The 25684-nt window shown below is 42.9% G+C and overlaps 1 protein-coding gene across 1 annotated transcript in view; it reads left to right on the top strand.

Annotated features, from left to right (window-relative positions):
- Positions 1-25684, top strand: part of lcp2a (lymphocyte cytosolic protein 2a) — a 207920-nt gene that overhangs the window by 71494 nt on the left and 110742 nt on the right. Inside the window, exon 4 of the mRNA XM_072263528.1 lies at positions 16914-16979. Within this exon, the coding sequence (XP_072119629.1) occupies positions 16914-16979 (66 nt within the window). The remainder of the gene's footprint in view (positions 1-16913; positions 16980-25684) is intronic.

The raw sequence follows: 25684 nt of genomic DNA, 5'->3' as shown, positions 1-25684 counted from the left end.
TCTTAGTGTGTGGTCTACTCCCTCCAAGTATTTGCGGTGTAAAATGTTAATACTCGCCCCGCTGTCGACTTGGAAGTCTATTGGCTTTCCATTGATGAGTGTCTGTGCGAATACATCACCCTTTGTCTTCAGACTGTTGATCACCAGTGTGACATTGTCGATAAACTCGGTGCTGCTGTCACTGTCAGGTTGGTGATCGCTTTGTGCTTCCACCCCATGCACGGGCTCCTGCTTGCATACCTCTGCAAAGTGATTTCGAATGCCACACGTCTTGCACACCTGTCCGTATGCCGGGCACTGTTGCTTATCTCTTGCATGTTCCGTGCCACAGCACTTGCAAGGGTTCACTTTGCTTCTGTGGCTGTTTAAGGTGCCTTTTGCTCTGGTTCCATCACTAGCACTAGCCTTCTGTCCAAGATGCTTTGAACCTTTCTTGTTAGTGCGAGGTTTATTCCCATAGACAGTAGTGGACCTGCTATCTGCAGCTGTACTGAATGCTTGTAGTTCAGATTCAGCCATTTCTGTGCTTTTACAGATGTCAATGCAGTCATTGAGTGGTAGCTTTCTCTCTTGTAACAGACATTTTCTGGTTTGGGAGTTGTTAATGCCCAGTACGATCTTGTCTCTCAGCAGACTGTTTGACATAGAGGAGCAAAAATTACATGCCTTTGCAAGAGATCTAAAGCTGACAAGAAATGATTCAAAAGTCTTACCTTGTTCTTGTTGCCGCTTGTTGAACAAGTACTGTTCATATATCTCATTTTTCTTACCGATAGCATATCTGTCAAATGTAGCTAAAATCTTTAACATTTATTTCAGCTTTTGCTGCAGACTATAATTCTGTGGCTGGGGCCTGTTCCAGGACGAGAGCTCACTTTTGTTCTAAATGCTGTTTGCTTACTTTTATTGTTTGCATGATTTGTTTTTTTCTCTCTCTCTGCACATTGGGTGTTTGTTGGTCTTTTTAAAAATCTGACCTTTTGGGTTTCTTGTTTTGTGACTGCCTGTAAGGAGATGAATGTCAGTTTGTATAAGGTATATATATATTGATAATAAATGTACTTTGAAATTTGAATAAATGACTCAATGGGCTGAAAGGCCTAATTTAGCTCTTATGTCTGCGGGTCTTAAAATCAGAATTACTGACATTTTGTGATTTTTTTTTGTTTTAGTGCAGCAATATAGTGCAGTACATAAAATATCAATAAATTATTTAGTATATAAAATAAACAAATAATGCAAAAAAGAAAGCAAAATAGTGAGGTAGTGTTCATGACAAGAAGAAGCTGTTCCTAAAATGCTGAGTGTGCATCTTCAGGCCTCTCTACCTCCTCGTTAATATTAATAAGGAGAACAGTATATGTTCATAAGACCAAGACAAAAGAGCAAAATGGAAAATTCTGTAAAAAGTAGTGGATGCAGCCTATTCCATCAGAGGTAAAGACACTACCTCCCATCATTGAGCACATCTACATGGAGTGTTGTCATAGGAAAGCAGCATCCATCATCCAAAACCACAGCACCAAGCTCATGCTTTCGTTTTGCTGCTGCCATCAGGAAGAAAATTCAGGAGCCTCAAGACTCACTCCGCCAGGTTCAGGGACAGTTAATACCCCTCAACCATCAGGCTCCTGAGAACAAAGAATAATTTCACTCAACTTCACTTACCCCATCACTGAAATGTTCCTACAACCAATGGACTCACTTTCAAGGACTCTTCATTACATGTTCTTGATATGTATTGCTTACTAATTGTTTTCTCAGATCAAGCTGGTAAAACCTGAGGTAGGATGTAGCCAAACAAACTCATTTCTAAATTGCTAAGAACCTTTAGACTATTCTAGTGGTGTTTAATAGGTCAATAGTTCCATTTAATATCAGGGAAATGTATACCTGAAATTCTTGTTCTTCACAGACATCCACAAAAACAGAAGAGTGCCCCCAGAGAACGAGTGACACTAAAAGATCAGAACCCCAAAGCCCTCCTACTCCCCCCATGCAGAAGCAGCAGCAAAGCAATGACCCTCCCCTCAACCAAAACATCTGTGAAAGAAAGCATCATCACCCTCCACCCATCAAGCAAAATCCTCAAAAAAGACCAAGACCTACAGTATAACAAAAAAACTAATCGTTCATCCTGAGAATTTGACATACCACAGGTTCTCTCTCCATCCCCAATAACGGGGAGAGAGGACAAAACATTTCTTTTAGAGAGAGACATAGAGAGGGAGACAGAGATCTGGCTTGTTTATCCTGTATTATTATATCTGGATTGTGCTTATGGATAGTCCTATCTGTAATAACTGATCAGCTGTAATATAGTTCGTTGGACACTGACCCTGCAACTGGATCAGGCATGTATCTGCAGTAAGCTATGCTTTCTTTTATGTGTTTGTATTTTAAAGCAAGATTTGTGGTGAATGATGTTTGCCATTTGATTGTGCTTCTGCAAGTAATCAGGTTTAGGATGCAGTAATGTGTTGGGTTGTTTCTGGTTTCTTCTGGCATTTTCTGCATTTATTGTCTTGAATTTATTAATCTTTTATCGTGTATTTTTGATAATTATTTGTGTTATATCCTATTATATTGTTATTTCTTTTTTTCTTTTTTTTTGTATTTCCACAGCTTGTTGTCTTTACACACTGGTTGTCCATAGGATCATAAGACTATAAGATATAGGAGCAAAAATAGGCTATTTAACCTATCGAGTCTGCTCCACCATTTCATCATTTCCCTCAGTCCCAATCCCTTGCTTCCTCCCTGTAACCCTTCATGCCCTGACCAATAAAGAATCTGTTTCAATTACACCCCATGACTTGGCCTCCACCCTAACCTTACCTATGGCAATGAGTTCTACAGATTCACCACTCTCTGCCGAACAAAATTCCTCCACATCTCCATTCTAAATGCAAATCCCTCTTTTCCGAGGCTGTGTCCTCTGATCCTAGACTTCCTCACCACAGCAAACATCCTCTCCACATCAACTCTATCAAGGCCTTTCAATGTTCGATAGGTTTCATAGACATCCCCTCTCAATCTTCTGAATTCCAGTGAGTACAAGCACAGAGCCATCAATTGCACCTTCATTTCCGGAATCATTCTCATGAACTTTCTCTGAACCATCCCCATATCCTTTCTTAGTTAAGGGGCCCAAATCTGATCACAATACTCTAAGTGATGCCTTACCAATGCCTTACAAAGCCTCAACCTAACATCCGTCCTTCATATTCTATTCCTCGCGAAACAAATACTATAGGATTTGCCTTTCTCACCACTGAATCAACTTGCAACTACCACTTCTTTGCCTATACCCCTAATCAGTCTAAGTCCTTCTTCAGCCTCCCTACTTCCTCAACACTACAAGCTACTCCACCTATCTTCATATCATCTGCACACCTTGTCACAAAGCCATCAGTCCTGTTACCCAAAGCACAGACATATAACTTAAAAAGCAGTCCCAATACAGACCACTGTGGAACACCACTAGTCACCCGCAGCAAACAAGAAAAGGATCCCTTTATTCCCACTCTTTGCCTCAAGCTCCCTCCATGCCAGCATCTTCCCTGTAATACCATGAGCTCTTGTCAAAGGCCTTCTGAAAATTTAAGTACACAATATCCACTGATTCTCCTTTGCCTATCCTGCTTATTTACTTAAAGAATTCTAACAGATTTATTAGGCAGGATTTTCTCTTAAGGAATCCACGGTGACTTTGGCCTACTTTATCATGTGTCGCCAGGTACCCCAAAACTTCATCCATAACCATTGACTCCATCTTCTATCCTAAGTCAGAGTAGGGATTTTGAGGCTTTAGCTCTTTGAGGCTTCAGCTAGAGAAGGCAAAAAACTTTAGATAGAGTATTTCTCCCCCTCCCCCCCACCCCGCACACACAGTTTATTGTTCTTCCCTCTTTATATTTGCTCAGTGAGAACAGTAGAGATGCCAGGCAAGATAGTGGAATGCTCTTCTTGCATGATGTGGGAAGTCAGAGAGACCTCCAGCCTCCCTGATGGCTACAACTGGGAGAAGTACATCCAGCTGCAGCTCCTAACAGTCTGTTTTAAGGAGTTGGAGCAGGAACTGGATGAACTCCAGATCATTCAGGAGGCTGAAGGGGTGATAGATAGAACATAGCGAGAGGTAGCTATACCCAAGGTGCAGGACACAGGAAACTTGGTGACAGTCTGGAAGAGGAAAGGGGTTAAGGATCCAGTGCGGAGTACTCCTGTGGCCATCCGCCTCAACAACAGACATATCACTTTGGATACTGTGGGGGTGGGGGGATTGGGGATGACCTACGGAGGAATGTCACAGTGGTCAGGTCTCTGGCACAGTATTTGACTCTGTGACACGGAAGGGAAGGAGGGGGAAGAGGCGAGCTGTGGTGACAAGGGATTCATTCATTAGGGGAACACAAGGGAGGTTCCGTGGATGAGAAGATTTCTAAATGGTATGTTGTCTCCTGTGTGCCAGAGTCCAGAACGTCTTGGATCCAGTCCTCAGCATTCTTAAGTGGGAGGATAAACAGCCAGAAATTGTGGTCCCTATTAGTAGCAATGACATGGGTAGAAGTGTGACAGGGTTCCACAAAGTGAGCTGAGGGAGTTCACTAATGCACACAAAATGCTGGAGGAGCTCAGCAGACCAGACAGCATCTACAGGAAAGAGTACAGTTGACATTTTGGGCTGAGACCCTTCAGTAGGACTTCTTGGGAGAGGGAGAGGGAGAGTCCTGCTGAAGAGTCTTGGCCCAAAACACTCATTGTACTCTTTTCCATAGGTTCTGCCTGGCCTTCTGAGGTCCTCCAGCATTTTGTGTGTGTGTTAAACAGTCAATGTTTCAGAGAGTCAAGTACCAAGTTGAAGAGCAGGACCTCCAAGGTTCTGATCTCAGGATTGCTACCTGTGCCATGTGCTAGTTAGTTATGTGGCTCAGGAGCTGGTGCAGGAGGGGAGGCATAAGATTTTTGGATCACTGTGCTCTCTTGTGGGACCTGTACAAAAAAGCCAGTTTTCACCTGAACTGGAATGGGACTAACAGCCTAGAGGGAAGTTTTGTTAATGCTGCACTGTGGGGTTTAAACTAGATTTGCAGGGTGATGGGAACTAGAGTGCCAGAACACAAATGTTGTTAAGTTTTCAGACGAAGTCAGGAGTCAAAAGGTTATTCATGGTGTGACTAATGTCCTTAGCTGCATTTATTTCAATGCAAGAACTATCATAGGGAAGACAGATGAACTCATAGTATGGATCAACACCTGAGATTATGATATTGTAGCCGTTAGTGAGACTTGGTTGTGGGAGGGGCAGGACTAGCAGCTCAATATTCCAGGGTTCTGTTTTAGATACAACAGAGCATGAGGGCTTAAAGGAGGAGGGGTGGCTTTACTAGTAAAGGAAAATGTCATGGCAGTGTTCAGTCCGGACAGACTGGAGAATTTGTCTGGTGAGGCATTATGGGTGGAACTGAGAAATAAGACAGCAGCAACCACTTTAATGGGGCCATGTTGCAGACTGAGAGATTTAGAGGAACAAATTTGCAGAGAGATCACAAACTGTTGCAAGAAACTTAAGATTGTTATACTATGTGGAGGATCAGAGGGATCTTGGGGCCTGAGTCTATAGGACACTCAAAGCTGCTGCGCAGTTTGACTCTGTAGTTAAGAAGGCATACAGTGCATTGGCCTTCATCAACCAGGGGATTGAGTTTAGGTCAGACCCCACTTGGAGAACTATGGAGTTCAGGTGGCCTCTCTATAGGAAGGATGTGGAAACTGTAGAAAGGGTGCAGAGGAGATTTACAAGGATGTTGCCTGGGTTGGGGAGCATGCCTTATGAGAATAAGTTGAGTGAACTCGGCTTTTTCTCCTTGGAGCGACAGAGGATGAGAGGTGACCTGATAGAGGTGTATAAGATGATGAGAGACATTGATCGTGTGGATAGTCAGAGGCTTTTTCCCAGGGCTGAAATGGCTAACATGAGCGGGCACAGTTTTAGGGTGCTTGAAAGTTCGTGTGAGATGTCAGGGAAAGTTTTAAAAAAAACACAGCGTAGTGAGTGCATGAAATGGGCTGTTGGCAATGTGGTGAAGGCAGATACGATAGGGTGTTTTAAGAGACTCTTGGATAGGTACATGGAGCTTAGAAAAATAGAGGGCTATGGGTAATTTCTAAAGTACATGTTTGGTACAGCATTTTGGGCTGAAGGGCCTGTATTGTGCTGTAGGTTTTCTATGTTTCTATGTGATTTTAACTTTTCACATACTGATTGGGACTCCCATACTTTAAAAGGACTAGATGGGATAGAGTTTGTCAGATGTGTTCAGGAAAGTTTCCTTTGTCAGTACATTGAAGCCCTAACAAAAGAGTGTGTGATACTTAATCTGTTATTAGGGAATAAGACAGGGCAGGTGACAAGGGAACATTTTACATCTCGTGATCGCAATGCCAATAGTTTTAAAGCAAATATGCAACAAGATAGGTCTGGCCCATGGGTTGAAATTTTAATTTGGGGAAAGGCCAATTATGATGGTATCAGAAGGTATCCGTCAAGTGTGGACTGGGGCAGGGTAGTTTCAGGCAAAGGTGAACTTAGCAAGAAAGAGGTCTTCAAAAGTGAAATTTTGAGAGCATAAAGCTTGTATGTGACTGTCAGAATAAAAGGTAAAGAAAACAGGTGTAGGGAACCTTGTTTTTCAAGAAATAATGAGGCCCAGGTTAAGAAAAAAAAAAGGTTCATTGTTGCTATAGACAGATGAGGTGCTTATGAAATGCTAAAAAAAATGCAAGAGAACACTTAAGAAAGAAATCAGGAGGTCTAAAAGAAGGCATGAGGTTGCCCTAGCAGATAAGGTGAAGGAGAATTCCAAGAGATTCTACAGACAAGTTAAGAGGAAAAGGATTGCAAGGAACAAAGTCGTTCCTCTGGAAGATCAGATTGGAAGTCCATGCTCGGAAATAAAAGAGATAGGGAGATCTTAAATGGATTTTTTGCATCTGTATTTACTTGGAAGTTAGACATAGAGTCTATAGAAGAGAGGCAAGGCAGAAGTGAACTCATGGACCTGATACAGATTACAGAGGAGGAGGTGTTTCTTTGTCTTGAGGCAGATCAGGGTGGATAGTCCCTTGGGCCTGATAAGGTGTTCCCTCAGACCATGTGCGAGACATGTCAGAAATTGCTGAGGCCCTAGTTGATATAAGTCATCCTTTGTGACAGGTGAGGTACCAGAGGATTTGGGGATAGACAATGTTGTTCTGCTGTTTAAAAAAGCTTTAAAAGTAAACCAGGAAATTATAGGTTGGTAAGCCTGACATCAGTAGTGGAATAGATATTGGAAGGGATTTGAAGGGGCTAGATACATGAGTATCTGGATAGACATGGACTGATTAAAGATAGTCAGCATGGGTTCATGTGTGTCAGGTTGTACCTAATCAATCCTATAGAGCTTTTCGAGACTGTTACCAGGAACATTGATGAAACAGGGCAGTGGATATTGTCTACGTGGTCTTTAGCATTTGACAAGATACCGCATGAGAAGCTGATCAAGGAGGTTCAGTTACTCGGTATTCAAGATTTGGGAGTAAATTGGATTAGATATTGATATTGACATGGTGAAAAATGTTAAAGATTAGTAGTAGATGGTGGCCTCTCTGGGTTCATTGTTGTTTGTCATCTATATTAATGATCTGGATGACAATATGGTTAACTGGACCAGCAAATTTGCAGGTGACTCCAAGAGTGAGGTACAGTAGACAGCAAGGAAGACCTTCATGGCTTGCAGTGGATCAGCTGGAAAATTGAGCTGAAAAGTGGCAGATGGAATTTAATGCAGACAAATGCGAGGTGTTACCCTACGGTAGGACCAACCAGGAACGGTCTTACACAGTGAATGGCAGGGAAATGAGCTGTGCCTTAGAACCAAGGAACTGGGAATACTTATAGAACATAGAAATTTACAGCACATTACAGACCCTTTGGCCCACAATATTGTGCCTACCCTGTAACCTACTCTAGAGACTGCCAAGGATTTCCCTAGCACATAACCCTCTAATTTTCTAAGCTCCATGTACCGATCTAAGAGGCTCTTAAAAGACCTTATTATATCCACTTCCACCACCGCTGCTGGCAGTGCATTCCATGCACCCACCACTCTCTGTGTGAAAACTTACCCCTGACATTCCCTTGGTACCTATTTCCAAGCACCGTAAAACTATGCCCCCCTCATGTTAGTCATTTCAGCCCTGGGTAAGAGCTTCTAGTTATCCACACCATCAATGCCCCTCTTCATTTTATGCACCTTTGTTAGGTCACCTCTCATCTCCTGTCACTCCAAGAAGAGGCCAAGTACGCTCAACCTATTCTCATAAGGTACACCCTCCAATCCAGGCAACATTCTTGTAAATCTCCTCTGCACTCTCTCTATTGTATCCACATCCTTCCTGTAGTAAGGTGACCAGAACTGAACACAGTACTCCAAGTGGGGTCTGATCGAAGTCTTATATAGCTGTAACATTAGCTCAGGACTCTTGAAGTCAATCCAGTAGTTGGTGAATGCCAACGCGCCGTTCGCCTTCTTAAACAAACTGTCAACTTGTGTCACAGCTTTGAGTGTCCTATGGACACGTACCCCAAGATCTCTCAGATTCTCCACACTGCCAAGAGTCTTACCAGTTATATTATATTCTGTCTTCAAATTGGACCTACCAAAATAAACCACTTCACACTTATCTGGGTTGAACTCAATTTGTCACTTCTCAGCCCAGTTCTGCTTCCTATTGATGCCCTGCTGTGACCTCTGCCAATCCTCCAGACTATCCACAACATCCCCAACTTCTGTGTCATCAGCACACTTCTACTTCTACTCTTCTAAACCACTCTTCTACTTCCTCATCCAGGTCATTTATAAAAATCACAAAAAGGGTTCCCAAAACAGATCCCTGTGGGACACATCTGGTCACCAACCTCCATGCACAATACTAACCATCTACAACCATTCTTTACCTTCTGTGGGCAAGCCAATACTAAATCCACAAAGCAAGGTCTCCTTGGATCCTATGCCTCATTACTTCCTGAATGAATTTCGCATGGGGAACCTTATCAAATGCCTTACTGCAATCCATATATACTACATCCACTGCTCTACCTTCATTGATGTGTTTTGTTACATCCTCAAAGAATTCAAGGAGAGTTGAGTATAGGAGCAAAAAGGGCCTTCACCAGCTGTACAGGGCCCTGGTGAGACCACACCTGGAGTATTGTGTACAGGTATTGGTCTTCAAATTTGAGGAAGGACGTTCTAGCTATTGAGGGAGTGCAGCGTAGGTTCACGAGGTTAATTCCTGGGATGGTGGGACTGTCATATGTTGAAAGATTGGAGCAACTGGGGTTGTATACTCTGGAATTTAGAAGGATGAGAGGGGATCTGATTGAAAATATAAGATTATTAAAGGATTGGACACGCTAGAGGCAGGAAACATGTTCCCGATGTTGGGGGAGTCCAGAACCAGAGGCCACAGTTTAAGAATAAGGGGTAGACAATTTAGAACGGAGTTAAGGAAAAGCTTTTTCACACAGAAGGTTGTGGTTCCGTGGAATGCTCTGCCTCAGAAGGCAGTGGAGGCCAATTCTCTGGATTCTTTCAAGAAAGAGTTAGATAGAGCTCTTAAAGATCACGGAGTGAAGGGATATGGGGAGAAGGCAGGAAAAGGTTTCTGATTGTGGGTGATCAGCAATGATCACAGTGAATGGTGGTGCTGACTCAAAGGGCTGAATGGCCTACTCCTGCACCTATTGTCTATTGTCAGTCTGAGCTATTGCGAAGCTGAGGCTTGCTGCTGAAGAAAAGCGCACTCGTCAGAAAAACAGCACCAAGACAACATTGAAGGACAGCGCCTTCAAGTGCAGTCGCTGCAGCCGAGACTGTCACTCCCGTGTGGGCCTCTACAGCCACAACAGACGCTGCTCTAACACAGACTGAAGCAAGACCTTCCAGGCGCAGATCCATGGTCTCGCGAGACTAACGGATGCCACTACTATTGTCAATCAGGCTCGTAAGGCACGACCTACCCTTGACAAAGCCATGCTGACTATTCCCAATCAGATTATACCTCTCCAAATGTTCATAAATCCTGCCTCTCAGGATCTTCTCCAACAACTTGCCCACTACTGAAGCCAGACTCACTGGATTATAATTTCCTAGGTTATCTCTACTCCCTTTCTTGAACAAGGAAACAACATTTGCAACCCTCCCCGTTCTTTTTGATGATGCAAGATAATCACCAGAGGCTCTGCAATCTCCTCCCTCACTTCCCACAGTAGCCTGGGGTATATCTCATCTGGTCCCAGGGACTTATCTAGCTTAATACTTTTCAAAAGCTCCAGCATATCCTCTTTCTTAACGTCTATATGCTCAAGCATTTCAGTCGGCTGTAAGTCATCCCCATAATTGCCAAGGTCTTTTTCCTTGGTGAATACTGAAGCAAAGTATTCATTAAGTACCTCCAGTACCTTCTCCAACTCCATGCACACGTTTCCACTATCGCACCTGAATACAGGTCCATAATTCATTGAAAGTGGTGTCACAGTGACATTTAGAAAACTTTTGGCACATTAACCTTCATAAATCAATGTATTGACTACAGGAGATGGGATGTGATGTTGAAGGTGTAGGAGAGGTTTAATTTGAGATATTGTGTGAAGTTTTGGTCACCTACCTACAGGAAAGATGTAAATAGGGTTGAAATAGCACAGAGAAAATTTACAAGGATGTTGCCATGTCTGGCGGCCCTGAGTTATAATGAAAGATTACATAGGTTAGGACTTTATTCCTTGGAACATGTGCTCCACTCAACATTGGAAAGAATTTCTTCAGCCTCCATGTGATCTAGCTCACTGGCCACTTTATCATGGATGGTATATGTAACTCGATGGACTTTATAAAACTTGGATGTGGCATTTTCATTTAACACTATTTTACCTTTGATATGCTTGAATATTCCAATGCCATTACTGAACATTGCAGTGGCATTATCCACCGCCTTTCTTAATTTGCTTTCAGTTGACTCTATTGCAGGGGATATGATTTGCAAATGATTGATGGACCTCCAATCAAGTTGTAGTTTTCTCACCCAATAATGGCTCGACATTGTTGGCCTCCTGTTTTTACCACATACAAACCCAATGTGGTTTGTTGATTGTCGTATTTCACTCTTGTCATTCACACAGAAATTAACCAGTGTACGTTCTTAGTAGATTACCTGCAGTTATCAGTTCAGTATTTTTGAACTGCCATACAAATTCATTTTGTGGAATGACTGAAACAGCCAAACCAGTGTCCAATTCCATTTTAATTAATTTGCCTTTCACTTCTGGTGTAAACCATATTGCTTGTCTCCTGTTAGTTTTCACATTGTAAGTCTCGAGGCTAAGCAGTTGTCTGTCACTCTCATCATCAGATTTTTCATCAACAGCAAGCAGGTTAGTGCTCTTTTAAAAAGTTGTCTTGATTTTTAATTTTTTTTCTTCCCTGTGCAATCGATTTATTTTTGTCTGCCTGACACACTGTATATGTGTTCCACTTTGTTGCATTTCTGCAAGTTTTGCCTTTAAATCAACATAAGTCTGGTGTACGTGAGACTCTACCACAAAGTAACACAATTTGTTCAGCCAGGCAGGTTTCTGTTTAGACGTTACAATTTTGTTCATGCTCAGTTTCATTCCTGACTACAACTCAATTGTGTTTCTGGCTGCTTTTTTCCATTTATAAAGTAATTTCAGGTGCTCTTTTAAATGTGAGTTGTGCTTCAGTTAGGAGCCATTTTTGATTGCTTCTTTGTAAGATTCTACAAACTGAATGATCTCTCAGTGCATCATTCAGCCCATCACTGAACTGACAATGCTCGTACACTTTCTTCAATTCAACCACATATGCTGAAATGGATTCCCCTTCCTTTTGACTCAGCTTATGAAATCTAAAGTGTCCTGCAATCAGCAATGGTTTTGGTTATAAATGCTTCTGTATTATATTCATGATATCATCAAAGCTTATTTTAGCTGGTTAGGTTGGAACAGTTAAACTTCTAAGCAAACTGTATGATCTTCCACCAATTTAGCACAGGCACTCACTCTTCATTGGCCATTTCATTTTATGAAAATATTGCTCAATTCATTCACTACAAATCATCTAGTTATCTGTTGTGCAATCAAATGTGTCTATCTTTCCGATGTAGCCAGCCATTTCTGTTTTTTAAAAAAAATATTATCACCCAGTACTCACTGTTTAAATCAAATTGACTTTATTACTATAAACCAAAGATTTAGAAACTCAGTGACTCAATGCAAAACATATCCAGGTGCAGACTGTAATAGTGACCATAACCCACTAGTATGTCATGTAAAAGTAAAACTTAAAAAACGAAAGAAGCAAAAACCTGAATAATCCCTTGACTACTTACAATTAATTAAAGAAAGCTTAAGACAAAAATTTACAATTGAAGTAAGGAATAGATTTCGAAGTCTAGAAATAGAATCTGTTGAAGATGATAGCAATCATGTAGAAATGAAATTTAACTCTAAAGGATACCTTGGTAGAATCAGCTAAGTCAATGATTCCTAAAAAATAAAAAAAGCACAAAGAATAAATGCATGAAATCAAAAATCTGATGGAAGGGGGCGTCACATGATGACATGGGATTGAGACGTGTAAATCCAGCTCTCCCGTAAAAAATCAGCAAAGTACCGTTTAAACAAAGTAAAGTTAATAAATACTTTCCGAAAACTACTTATAAACTTCGTAAGACTATTCTACGATATGCCTCGTAAACCGCAACAGAAGAAGTCAGTTGTTGTGGAGTCGCCGCGAGATGGGAAGAAAAAAGGGCCTACTGCAGCGATGGAGCCTCGGATTCAGGTTGGATCTCCTTCGGAGGAGATGCATTTTATCTCTGGCGTAGAAAAACAGGGAGCAATGGCGGCAGTAGCGGTCTCTCGGAAGATGCCGGAAATGCGCCTGCGCAAAGAAGTATGCATGCGCAAATTGACACAACTTAAACTACAAGAACCGACGGCCACTGCAACTGAAAGTGACTCAGAGTCAGAATTGGATACCGCAGAGAATACAGATGAAGAAGAGGAGGAAGAACTGGAAGAGACTGGAAGTAAAGGAGACGATGGAGACATAAGAGAGGCTTTATTGCAATTAACGGCTGAACTAAGAAAATTAGGAACAGAGCTTAGAGACGTGAAGATGTGCTATGATAAAGCTATGAAAAGACAGGATAAAATGGATAAGAAACTTCAGAAGATGGAAAGAACAATGGAGCATATTAACGATAGAGTGGAAAAAACAGAAAATGATGTGCTTTTCTGGAATACGGAAAGAAATTGACTCTTGGAGAAAGTGGACATTTTGGAAAATTTCAGTAGACGTAATAATATTAAAATTGTTGGTCTTAAAGAAGGTATACAGGGAGATAATCCAATAGAATTTTTTCAAAGATGGATCCCGAAAACCTTGCAAATGAAAGGGGAAGACCAATCAATTGAAATTGACTGGGTACATAGAGCTCTAAGACCAAAACCACAAGATGGCCAATATCCACGATCAATTTTAATAAAATTCTTAAGATTTCAAGACAAAGAAAGGACTCTATAGGCGGCTGTCCAAGCTACCAAGAAGAGAAAAGGGCCACTGATGATAGAAGGGAAGAAAATTTTTTTCTACCTTGACAGAAGTTATGAACTTTTGAAGAGAAGGAAGAAATTTAATCCAGTGAAAAAAGCCCTATGGGATCACGGTTATCAATTTATATTGCGTTATCCTGCAACCTTGAAGATTTTTTTGGCTGGTGGAGAAAAAAGATGTTTTGACAATTACCGGAAAACGGAGGAGTTTGTGCAAGATTCTTTGAATATTCACCAGATACAAGAACAAACCCAGGGGAGCGAGATGGATTGAAGATGAAGACTGGATTCAAGGAATAGGCCTGTTGGATTTTTAGGCGGATGAATATATAAATATATTATTAATTATATGGGGGGGAAGAAAGGTTAAAATTTGAGGAATACTAGCTGGGAATAATGACATTAATTTCTTTTATATATATATATATATATATACACAATTTTTTGTTACGGGGAAGCTGGAAGAAATACTGACCAATCGCTACATTATTCATGTGTGCAAGCGTGGCAATAGCCACGGCCCGCAAAATGGAGGAGGGTAGTGTTGTGTATCTTTTCATTCACAACATTAGTGGGGGGGGGGTATTTTGTTTTTTCCTTTGTTGTATTTTATCTATTTTTTCTTTTTGCCTGGATGATTGGGAGGGAAACACATAGCAACATGGTGAAGTTCAAAGAGATTCCCCAGGGAACTATGAGAGTTGAGAAGCTAAGTAATGTTTTAGATATGATAAAGATCTTGGTTCCTTGGGGAAAGTAACAAATATGTATTAAATTTATTTTTAATCCCGTAGAGCACGTGGAAACCTTCCAATATTCTGGCCGTCCTTCTTTTTTTTTCCTCTTTTTTTTCTTTTCTCTTTAGGTAGTAGTATATATCGGGGGGGGGAGGGGGGAGGGTAGAGGGTAGATATTTTTGTTCTCTTGTATTCACTTTGAAAACTCAATAAAAATTATATTTAAAAAAATCTAATGGGAGAAAGGAGACAGAAGAAAGCAAATCCTATAGAATATAAATCCTTAGATTAAAAAAGTTAAAAGCTTATGTCAAAAAGCCAAAGAAGAATGGTTAAACCAGGAATGTGAGCAAGTAGAAAGAATCCCTATTACTGATTCAAAAAGGATACATCAACAAATCAAGAATATCACTAGTAAAAAGCTCCTCTGTTCTTCAGGTGGATGTTTGAAAGCAAAGGATGGTTCCATTATCATGAAAAAAAGATGAGATTATGAACAGATGGACTGAGTATATTGAGGAATTATTTGAAGATAATCGAGGCAAAAAAACAGAAATTAAGAAAAACATTGAAGGTCCAAGTATTTTAAAATCTGAAGTTCGTAATGCAATAAATAAGGTGAAGAGAGGAAAGGCAGCAGGTCCTGATGAATTTGTAATAGAACAAATTATCGCCCTTGAAGATTATGGAATTGAAAAACTTACTGATTTAACTAATGACATTTATGAGACTGGAATAATACCAGAAGAGATGAAAAAAATCAGTATTTATCACTCTTCCTAAGAAACTTGGAGCAATAGAATGTGAATTACATAGGACCATAAGTTTAATGAGTCATATCACCAAGATACTTATAAGAATTTTGATCACAAGAGCTAAAAGTAAGATACAAGCTGAAATAGGCAAAGAACAATGTGGTTTTGTGAGACAAAGGTACAAGAAATGCAATACTGATGTTAAGGATACTATCAGAACGAGCTATTCAAGTGCGAAAAGAATTGTTTGTTTTATCGACTACACAAAAGCATTTGATAAAGTGAAGCACAATAAGTTATTTGAAATACTACAAAAACTCTAGATCTAGATTCAAAAGACCTCCGCCTAATCAGAAATCTGTACTGGGAACCAGCTGCCGCAGTAAGAATAGATGGGGAAGTGAGTCAGTTTACAAAAATCAGGAGTGGCGATAGACAAGGGTATATTTTCTCCCCCGATTTATTTAATGTATACAGTGAGACAATATTACAAAAAATAAGAGACATCTTGGGAATCAAAGTTGGTGGTTAATTGCAAGTACGGAGGAAGAACTACAAAACTTAATTGATATAATTGTTGAAGAAAGTCCAAAAATGGGTCTATCTATCAATTGCAAAAAGACAGAATGTATGGTGATATCCAAAAAGAAGGAGAATCCTATCTGCAGGCTGAGAATAAACGGGGAAGACAGAAAACAAGTACAGAACTTTTGCTACTTAAGAAGCTGGGTGACATCAGATGGCAGGTGCGACTTGGACGTTAAAAGAAGAATAGACACCTTAACAAAAATGAAGGGTATAGTGACCAATACTAAACTAGGCATGACAACCCGCCTCAGTGTACTGAAATGTTATGTTTATCCAGTTATGTTATATGGCTCAGAATGTTGGACAATATCTAGTAACATGAGGAAACGAAGCAGCAGAGATGTGGTTTTTGAGGAGGATGCAAAGAATATCATGGATGAAACAAATATCTAACGAGGATGTCATGAACAGAGCAAACACAAAAAGAGGAATAATGTATGAGATCATGAAAAGGCAATGTAACTTCATTGGACATGTGATTAGGAAAGAGGAGTTAGAATGCACAGTAATTATGGGAAAGATTGGAGGGAAGAAAGAGGAAGACAAAGACAAATGATGATGGAGACAGCAGCCAGAGAATTGGAAATGAATACCAATGAATTGATCCACTTGACCTGAAACAGGAGTGTGTGGGCCATGGCAGTCAAAGCTCAAACTGGGCATGCACCTGATGATGATGATGATGATGATGACTCACTGTTTATGAACCTGTGAATTCCATCTGTTTTCTGCTTTTTTAAAACTCAAATATCTCCTTTCCCTTCTGGAAAAAATTATGCTGCCCTTCAACAGGTAGGCAGTCATCTTAGGTTCATTGCCATTGTTATACTTTGTAACTCAGAAACTAATTGAAAGGAGAACATGGGAGCCCGCAATACTTAGTTTTTACTCAGTGAGATGCTCACTTATGACGTGGTGACCTCATAACAGTTACATACTTATATAACCCTTAATAAATTTTGTAAACAAAAAAGAATGCTTAAATAATACATTTACAATATTACTGAAATATTAAATACACTAGGATATTTACAAAGGTTTTTAAATTATTTCAATAAATTGGAGAACTTGTGTTTTATATGACGCAGGAATGATAATCTCTGTTATCTAGTTCAATCGTTTACACATGTTCCATTTTCTGTCTTACAGGCAGATTCATCAGTTGTGTCAGGAGATCAACAAAAGAGAAGAAAAAAAGAGCTTTTTCCCGAAGAGGTAAAGTTGCAAAATAAATATGGCAACAAAAGAAATTACTCAAAAATATATTGGGAAGATTGAAATACTCATCAAGTTATTTAGTAAATAAAAGTTACAGATAGGCTCTAATTTCAGACCTACTTCTGCCACTGAAGGACTAATCAGTAAGAGTTTCACAGTATATTAATTTCCAACTTCTGGTTTTAACTTGCATTGTGTACTTGTCTCTTTCTGTCCATCTACCTTTGAAATTCTAATGCCCAGATATTGTAGTACAAGGTGTCAAGTCCAGAGGGAAAACGGATTGATTTTTCATTCCTGTCTGAACTACAGCTTTTCAGTCAAAGGTCATCTGCAGAGGTCAGATTCACTTTAATAAGGCATTGTGCTTTATATTAATCCTGATAAAACTGCACAGCTTCTGTTAAAAGTACTTTGATTTCCCAACCTTGATGCTGAAAGAGGAACCCTTGAACAGTACACACTATTCTGTGTCCATTTAGGAGGACAGGAGTTAAATAATTATTGGGGTCCATCATCCCCTGATCTCACTGACACCAATCTGTCCAGATTCTGGGGAAGGAAAAGTAACAAGCACGCAATGTCTCATGCCGGTAGAAGTAATTGATGTATTCATGCAAGTCAGAGTTTTTAGCAAATGCAAGGTCGTCCTGATGATCCAAGCTGAAACATACAGTTTATTCGAACAAGGTCAATGAGGTATCTCAAGCAAATAGAAATACAAGGCAATAATACTAGTGTAGCTAGGAGGATGAGTTTGTCACTTACCCTGCCAAAGTCAGTATTCTTCCCACCCTTCTTTATGATCACAGATTTCCATCTTTGCTCAACTTGGTACCATTCCTGATTCCACAGCTTTATAATGCAGCATTCACACTACAAGAGCATCCCAATTCCCTGCTCAGAAACTGATAGGATGGTCACAACAAGATTTTACCCATTGCACAACATAATTTATATCAAGCAGAACAGGCCTCATCCGCACAATTTTGGGCTGTTTGGCTAAGAGAGGTATACTAACCATAGAACAAATATAGCATACATTCATTCACATGGCTGCTTCAAGGAGTTGCTGAGTGAGGAATAGTTAGGTAGGGTATGTTCATATTTCCTAAGAATAGAAGAATGAGGGCTGACCTCATTGATACTTACAAGGATCTTAAAAGCTTTACAGGCTACATGCAGGGATAATGTTTTGATTTTTGTGAAGACTTGAAGCTGGATCATAGTCTTGGAATAAGGATTTTGGACAAAAATGAGGAGAAACATTTTCACAGAGTGTTCAATTCTTGGAATGACCTGTCCCAGAGGATTGTGGAAGGTCAGTTATTAAATTATTCAAAACAAAGATTGATAGATTTCTGGATGCCAAGGGAATCAATAAATATCGAGTTATATTAGTTGTATTTCTCTTCCCATGGATACAGACAGGCCTGCTGAGAATTTTCCAAAGTTTTATTTTAGATTTCCAGCTACAGCAGTTTATTTTGCAAGAACGATGGTGGCTTGAATCTAAAACCCTGCTACGTGCCTCTGGTGAAGAGTAAACCTGCAACCTCGAGGACAGTGAGGAAATGGTCGGAGGAGGCTTATGAGGTGCTCCAGGGTTGTTTTGAGGTGACAGACTGGCAGGCACTCTGCGAGCCACATGGAGAGGATATTGATGGGCTCACAGAGTGCATCACTGATTACATCAACTTCTGTGTGGACTGCAATGGTCCAACAAGAACTGTCCTTTGTTATTCAAATAATAAGCCATGGATAACAAAGGACGTTAAGGACATCCTGAACGCTAAAAAGAGGGTGTTTAGAGATGGAAATAGGGAGGAGCTGAGGGCAATACAGAGGGACCTGAAAGCCAGGATCAGGGAGGCTAAAGACAGGTATAGGAGGAAGCTTGAGTAGAAACTCCAGCAGAACAACATGAGAGAGGTCTGGAGTGGGATGAGGACGATCACTGGGTTCCGGCAAACTAGCAACAGAGGAGCTGAAGGCAGTGTGGACAGGGCCAACGAACTTAACCTGTTCTTTAACAGATTTGACATTGTGGCCCCTGCCCATCCCCCACATGATTCACCTGTTGTCGGCCCCCAACCAACACATATTCCACTCTCCCCTCCTACCCCTCCTCACAGTCCCCCACCCTGCTCTCATGACTATACCCTTTCCCCACACGAAACCACCACGGTGGGCTTCACAGCTGAACAGGTGAGAAGACAGCTGAAACGTCTCAACCCAAGCGAGGCTGCAGGACCGGATGGTGTCAGTACCAGGGTGCTCAAAGCCTGTGCCCCTCAGCTATGTGGAGTACTTCGCCATGTCTTCAACCTAAGCCTGAGGCTCCGGGGAGTCCCTGTACTGGGAAAGACGTCCTGCCTCGTCCCTGTGCCGAAGACGCCGCGCCCTAGCGACCTCAATGACTACAGGCCGGTGGCATTGACCTCCCACATCATGAAGACCCTGGAGAGACTTGTTCTGGAGCTGCTCTGGCCTATGGTTAGGCCACACTTAGATCCCCTCCAGTTCGCCTACCAGCCCCGACTAGGAGTTGAGGATGCCATCGGTCTACCTGCTGAACTGTGTCTACGCCCACCTGGACAAGCCAGCGAGCACTGTGAGGGTCATGTTTTTTGACTTCTCCAGTGTGTTCAACACCATCCGCCCCGCTCTGCTGGGGGAGAAGCTGACAGCGATGCAGGTGGATGCTTTCCTGGTGTCATGGATTCTTGATTACCTGACTGGCAGACCACAGTACATGTGCTTGCAACATTGTGTGTCGGACAAAGTGATCAGCAGCACTGGGGCTGCACAGGGGACTGTCTTATCTCCCTTTCTCTTCACCATTTACACCTCGGACTTCAACTACTGCACAGAGTCTTGTCATCTTCAGAAGTTTTCTGATGACTCTGCCATAGTTGGATGCATCAGCAAGGGAGATGAGGCTGAGTACAGGGCTACGGTAGGAAACTTTGTCACATGGTGTGAGCAGAATTATCTGCAGCTTAATGTGAAAAAGACTAAGGAGCTGGTGGTAGACCTGATGTTTCCATCCAGGGAGTCAGTGTGGACATGGTGGAGGATTACAAATACCTGGGGATATGAATTGACAATAAACTGGACTGGTCAAAGAACACTGAGGCTGTCTACAAGAAGGGTCAGAGCCGTCTCTATTTCCTGAGGAGACTGAGGTCCTTTAACTTCTGTCGGACAATGCTGAGGATGTTCTACAAGTCTGTGGTGGCCAGTGCGATCATGTTTGCTGTTGTGTGCTGGGGCAGCAGGCTGAGGGTAGCAGACACCAACAAAATCAACAAACTCATTCGTAAGGCCAGTGATGTTGTGGGGATGGAACTGGACTCTCTTGACGGTGGTGTCTGAAAAGAGGATGCTGTCCAAGTTGCATGCCATCTTGGTCAATGTCTCCCATCCACTACATAATGTATTGGTTGGGCACAGGAGTACATTCAGCCAGAGACTCATTCCACCGAGATGCAACACAGAACATCATAGGAAGCCATTCCTGCCTGTGGCCATCAAACTTTACAACTCCTCCCTTGGAGGGTCAGACACCCTGGAGCTAATAGGCTAGTCCTGGACTTATTCCCTGGCATAACTTACATATTACTATTTAATTATGGTTTTATTACTATTTAATTATTTATGGTGCAACTGTAACGAAAACCAATTTCCCCAGGGATCAATAAAATATGACTATGAGACGAAGGAGGTGCCAGGCCCGGAGTCACCCCATAGTGCCCAGAACCTCCAAGTGTTGCAAACTAATCCCTCTAACATCAAGTCTAACAGGAGGCGGATCAAATGGCCTGCAGCTAACATGACTTCATTGTCGAAGCAGTTTGATGAAGATGTCAACCAAATTCTGGAGGCAACGGCGAAGGGAGGGGTTGATAGGAAGCTGCAAGCCATGACAACAGTTATTGTCAGTTTCGCAGCTGAACGATTCGGAGAAGAGGAGAAGGAAGGCTCGAAAACACCTTACTCGAAGAACCAAAGCGTGTTGAGGATCCACAACATCAGGCAGGAGATGAAAGCACTGACGTCCCAATACAAGGAGGCAGGAGAAGGGAAGCGCATTGGCTTAGCCCAGATGGTGTGCATACTACGAAAGAAGATCAGAGTCCTCCGCCAGGCAGAGTGGCATCGGAGGCGGCGTCGTGAAAGGGCCTGAAAATGTGCTGCCTTTATCGCCAACCCTTTCAAGTTCACCAAGGAGTTGCTGGGGCAGACTGGCCTGTTCGCAGTAAGACATAGACCAACATCTGAAGAAGATATACAATGATCCTAAAAGGGAGCAGGAGTTGGGAGAGTGCGACATCCTAATAGACCCACTTGAACTGGATGTGCAGTTCGACATGTCAAAGCTGCAACTAAAGGAAGTCAGAGAGGTCGTCCGCAAAGCAAGGGCAAGCTCGGCTCCAGGACCAAGCAGCACCTTGTACAAAGTGTACAAGAACTGCCCCAAACTCCTGCTGCGTCTATGGAAGATCCTGAGAATCTTCTGGAGAAGGGGGAAGATCCCAGAACAGTGGAGAGGGCTGAAGGGGTGTGGATCCCAAAGGAGGAAAATGCCACCCAGATAGACCAGTTTCACATCATCTCCCTGCTGTGTGTCAAGGCGAAGATCTTCTTCAGTGCCGTTTCCAATCGGCTGTGCACCTACCTAGCAAGGAACACCTATATTGATACATCAGTCCAGAAGGGTGGCATTTCAGGGATGCCGGGCTGTCTGAAGCACATCGGTGTGGTGGCACAGCTCATCAGGGAGGCCAGAGAGAACAAGGGCAACCTGTCAGTGTTGTGGCTCGACCTGGCAAATGCATATGGCTCCATTCCGTACAAGCTGGTGCAGCTCACACTGACCAAATATCATGTCCCCAGCAGAATAGAGACCTTATCGCTGATTATTACAGCAACTTCAGGATGAGGGCCTCTTCAGGAGCAACCTGGCACAAGGTGGAGATCGGCATCATCACAGGGTGCACTCTCTCAGTGACACTGTTTTCCCTAGCCATGAACATGCTCACTAAGTCTGCTGAACCAGAGTGCAGAGGGCCCAGAATGAATTCTGCTCAATGGCAACCACCTATCAGGGCATTCATGGATGACCTCACAGTCACCACAGAATCAGTCCCAGGCTGCCGGTGGATTCTGCAGAGACTCGAAAAGCTGGTGGAGTGGGCCTGGATGCATTTCAAACCAGTCAAATCAAGATCGATGGTGCTGAGGAAAGGGAAGGTGGAGAACAAGTTCCGGTTCAGCATTGCAGGCACGGCCATTCCAACCATCACAGAAAAGCCAGTCAACAGCTTAGGCAAGGTTTTTGACAGCTCTGTAAGGGAAATGACATCCATTCAGGTGACCTGTACCAAGTTGGATGGCTGCCTGAAATCTGTGGACAAGTCTGGCCTACCTGGGAAGTTTAAAGCCTGGGTGTATCAGAATGGCATTCTTCCCAGAATCCTGTGGCCCCTCCTCATCTATACAGTTCCGATCTCGACAGTCGAAACCTTAGACAGGAGGGTTAGCAGCCACCTCAGGAGATGGCTGGGGCTGCCAAAGAGCCTGAGCAGTATCGCACTCTATGGACACCACAACAAACTGCAACTGCCCTTCAAATCCTTGGAGGAAGAATTCAAGGTAACATGAGCCAGAGAAGTGATACAGTATAGGGACTCAAGTGACCCGAAGGTGGCTAGAGCAGGGATCCAGGTGAGGACTGGCAGGGAGTGGAGGGCAGAGGAAGCTGTTCGGGAAGCAGAGGCAAGGCTGCGTCACAGGAGGCTGGTGGGTGTGGTCACACGAGGCCGAGCTGGGCTAGGATCCTTTCCAACTCCCCAGATGGACACCAGAGGAAAGGAAAGGCATCGTCTAGTTCAGGAGGAGGTGAGAGCAGTAGTGGAGGAGATGAGAGCCTGCAAGGTGGTGGGAATGGAGCAAGATGGGAGAATGCGGTTGAGAGGAAAGTGACCTGGGCTGATCTTTGGAAAGCCGAACCACACCGCATCCAATTTCTCATCCAGGCAGTGTAGGATGTGCTTCCAAGCCCATCAAACCTGCACACATGGGGCAAGGCAGAGTCATCTGCGTGCCCACTGTGCTCCAAGCGAGGAACCCTGGAGCACATCCTCAGCGGCTGTGCAAGGGCACTTGGTGAGGGGCGGTACAGGTGGAGGCATGATCAGGTCCTGAAGACCATCGCTGAAGCCGTCAGCGCAGAAGTTGAGTGGGCAAAGCAGTCCCGACCCTCCAAGCAGACCATTGCCTTTGTCAGAGCTGGGGAGCAGCCAATACCTGCCAAAAGAACATCTGCAGGCATTCTGACCTCTGCAAGGGACTGGCAGCTGTTGGTGGACCTCGAACGGCAGCTGAAGTTCCCCAACCATATCGCAGCCACCACCCTGCGACCAGACATTGTCCTAGTGTCTGAGTCTACTAAGCAAGTGGTGCTGCTGGAGCTGACAGTCCCATGGGAAGATCGCTTGGGAGAGGCCTTTGAAAGGAAGCTCTCCAAGTACGCAGTACTGGTCAGCAACTGTCAGCAGGCTGGATGGAGAGCGAGGTGTCTCCCAGTGGAGGATGGTTGTAGGAGATTTGCAGCCCGTTCCTTAGCTAGAGCCTTCAGCAATTTGGGCATCGAGGGACAGAGGAAGAGGAGAACCATCCGCAGTACCACCGATGCGGCAGAGACGGCCTCAAGATGGCTGTGGCTCAAAAGAAGGGAGCCATGAAGCCATAAGTATCTAGCCATCTGGACACAAGCTCGAGTCTGATCAGCCCTGGCTGGGTCACCTGGAGGAGGGTGTATGATTTTGAAAGACCCGAAACACCCGATGATTCCAAGAACATCACTGAAGGTGTGTCCAAAGGCATCAGTAGATGTATGTACACAGCTAGATTTGCAATGAATTTAGAGATATTGCAGAAACTAGTATTTCGGTCAAAGATCAGCTATTAAAAGATGAGCTAATCTACTCCTACAACTGTTTCTTCTGAAATCCATCTTTCTGCCATCTTTCTCCACACCCGGTAACCTCTCAATATTCCCACTACCTCTTTCTGCTTCCAATGGATGTTCTACAATCCTCATTCTACTCTCTCAATCCTCTTAAGTGAGCAATCTCTCACTGCATCTCCACACTTGCATTGTTTATCTCTAACTAAAACTGCCTCATGACCTCCATTCCAGAGGAGGTTCAGGAGAATGATTCTGGGATTGAAAGAGTTAAAGTATGAGCGGTGATGGCTCTGGGCCTGTATTCACTGGAGTCTAGAAGAATGTTGGGGGGGGGAGAACTCATTGAAACCTATCATATATTGAAAGCCTGAGATAGAATTATTTTAGAAAGAATGTTTCCTATAGTGGGAGGGTCTAGGACCAGGGTGCACAGCCTCAGAATATTAGAAAGGATTTGGCAAGTGTGGATTGGGACATGTATTCTGGCAAAGGTCTACTTGGTAAGTGGGAGGCCTTCAAAAATTAAATTTTGAGAGTACATAGTTTGTATGTATCTGTCAGAATAAAAGGCAAGGATAATAGGTTCAGAGAACAACACACATCAAAGTTGCTGGTGAACGCAGCAGGACAGGCAGCATCTCTAGGAAGAGGTACAGTCGACGTTTCAGGCCGAGACCCTTCATCAGGACTAACTGAAGGAAGAGTTAGTAAGAGATTTGAAAATGGGAGGGGGAGGGGGGGGATCCAAAATGATAGGAGAAGACATGAGGGGGAGGGATAGAGCCAAGAGCTGGACAGGTGATTAGCAAAGGGGATTTGAGAGGATCATGGGACAGGAGGCCTAGGGAGAAAGATGGGGGGGGAGGGTAACCCAGAGGATGTGCAAGGGGTATAGTCAGAGGGACAGAGGGAGAAAAAGGAGAGTGAGAGAAAGAATGTGTGTATATAAATAAATAACGGATGGGGTACGAGGGGGAGGTGGGGCATTAGCGAAAATTAGAGAAGTCAGTGTTTATGCCATCAGGTTGGATGCTACCCAGATGGAATATCAGAGAACCTTGGGTTTCTGAGCGAGGTCGAGGCCCATATTAAGGAAAAGGAGGCGGCTCATAAAAGGTACAGGCAGGTAAGAACAAATGAAATTCTTGAAGAGCACAAGAAATGCAAGAGACCACTTAACAAGGAAATCAGGAGGGCTAAAAGAATGCATGAGCAAGCTCTAGCAGACAAGCTGAATGCGAATCCTAAATGCACTTATGGATATATTAAGACAAATAGGATAGCAGATAGCAAGGGACAAAATTAGTCCTCTGAACAATCAGAGTGGTAATCTATGCATAGTGCTGAAAGAGATCTGGTAGATCTTAAATGGACTTCTTGCATCTGAATTTACACAGGGGATGTTACATAGTCTATAGAAGTGAGGCAAAGCAGTGGCAAGGTCATGGACCATATATACATTTCAGAGGTGGTATTGTTTGCTGAATTGAGGCAAATCAGGGTGGATAAATTCAGAGGACTTGACAAGGTGTTTCCTCGGACCCCGTGGGTGGCTTGTGCAGAAATTATGGGGGCTGTCATCATCTTAGTCATGGGCAAGGTGCTGGAGGATTGGAGGAGATCCAATGTTGTTCTGTTGTTTAAGAAATGGTCTAAGAATAAATTGGGAATTTATAAGCTGGTGAGCCTGACATCAGTAGTGGGAAAGCTATTGGAAGGTATTCTA

The sequence above is a fragment of the Mobula birostris genome, chromosome 7, assembly GCF_030028105.1.
Source record: "Mobula birostris isolate sMobBir1 chromosome 7, sMobBir1.hap1, whole genome shotgun sequence".
Taxonomy (NCBI): Eukaryota; Metazoa; Chordata; class Chondrichthyes; order Myliobatiformes; family Myliobatidae; genus Mobula; species Mobula birostris.
This window is presented reverse-complemented; position numbering and strand designations above follow the sequence as displayed.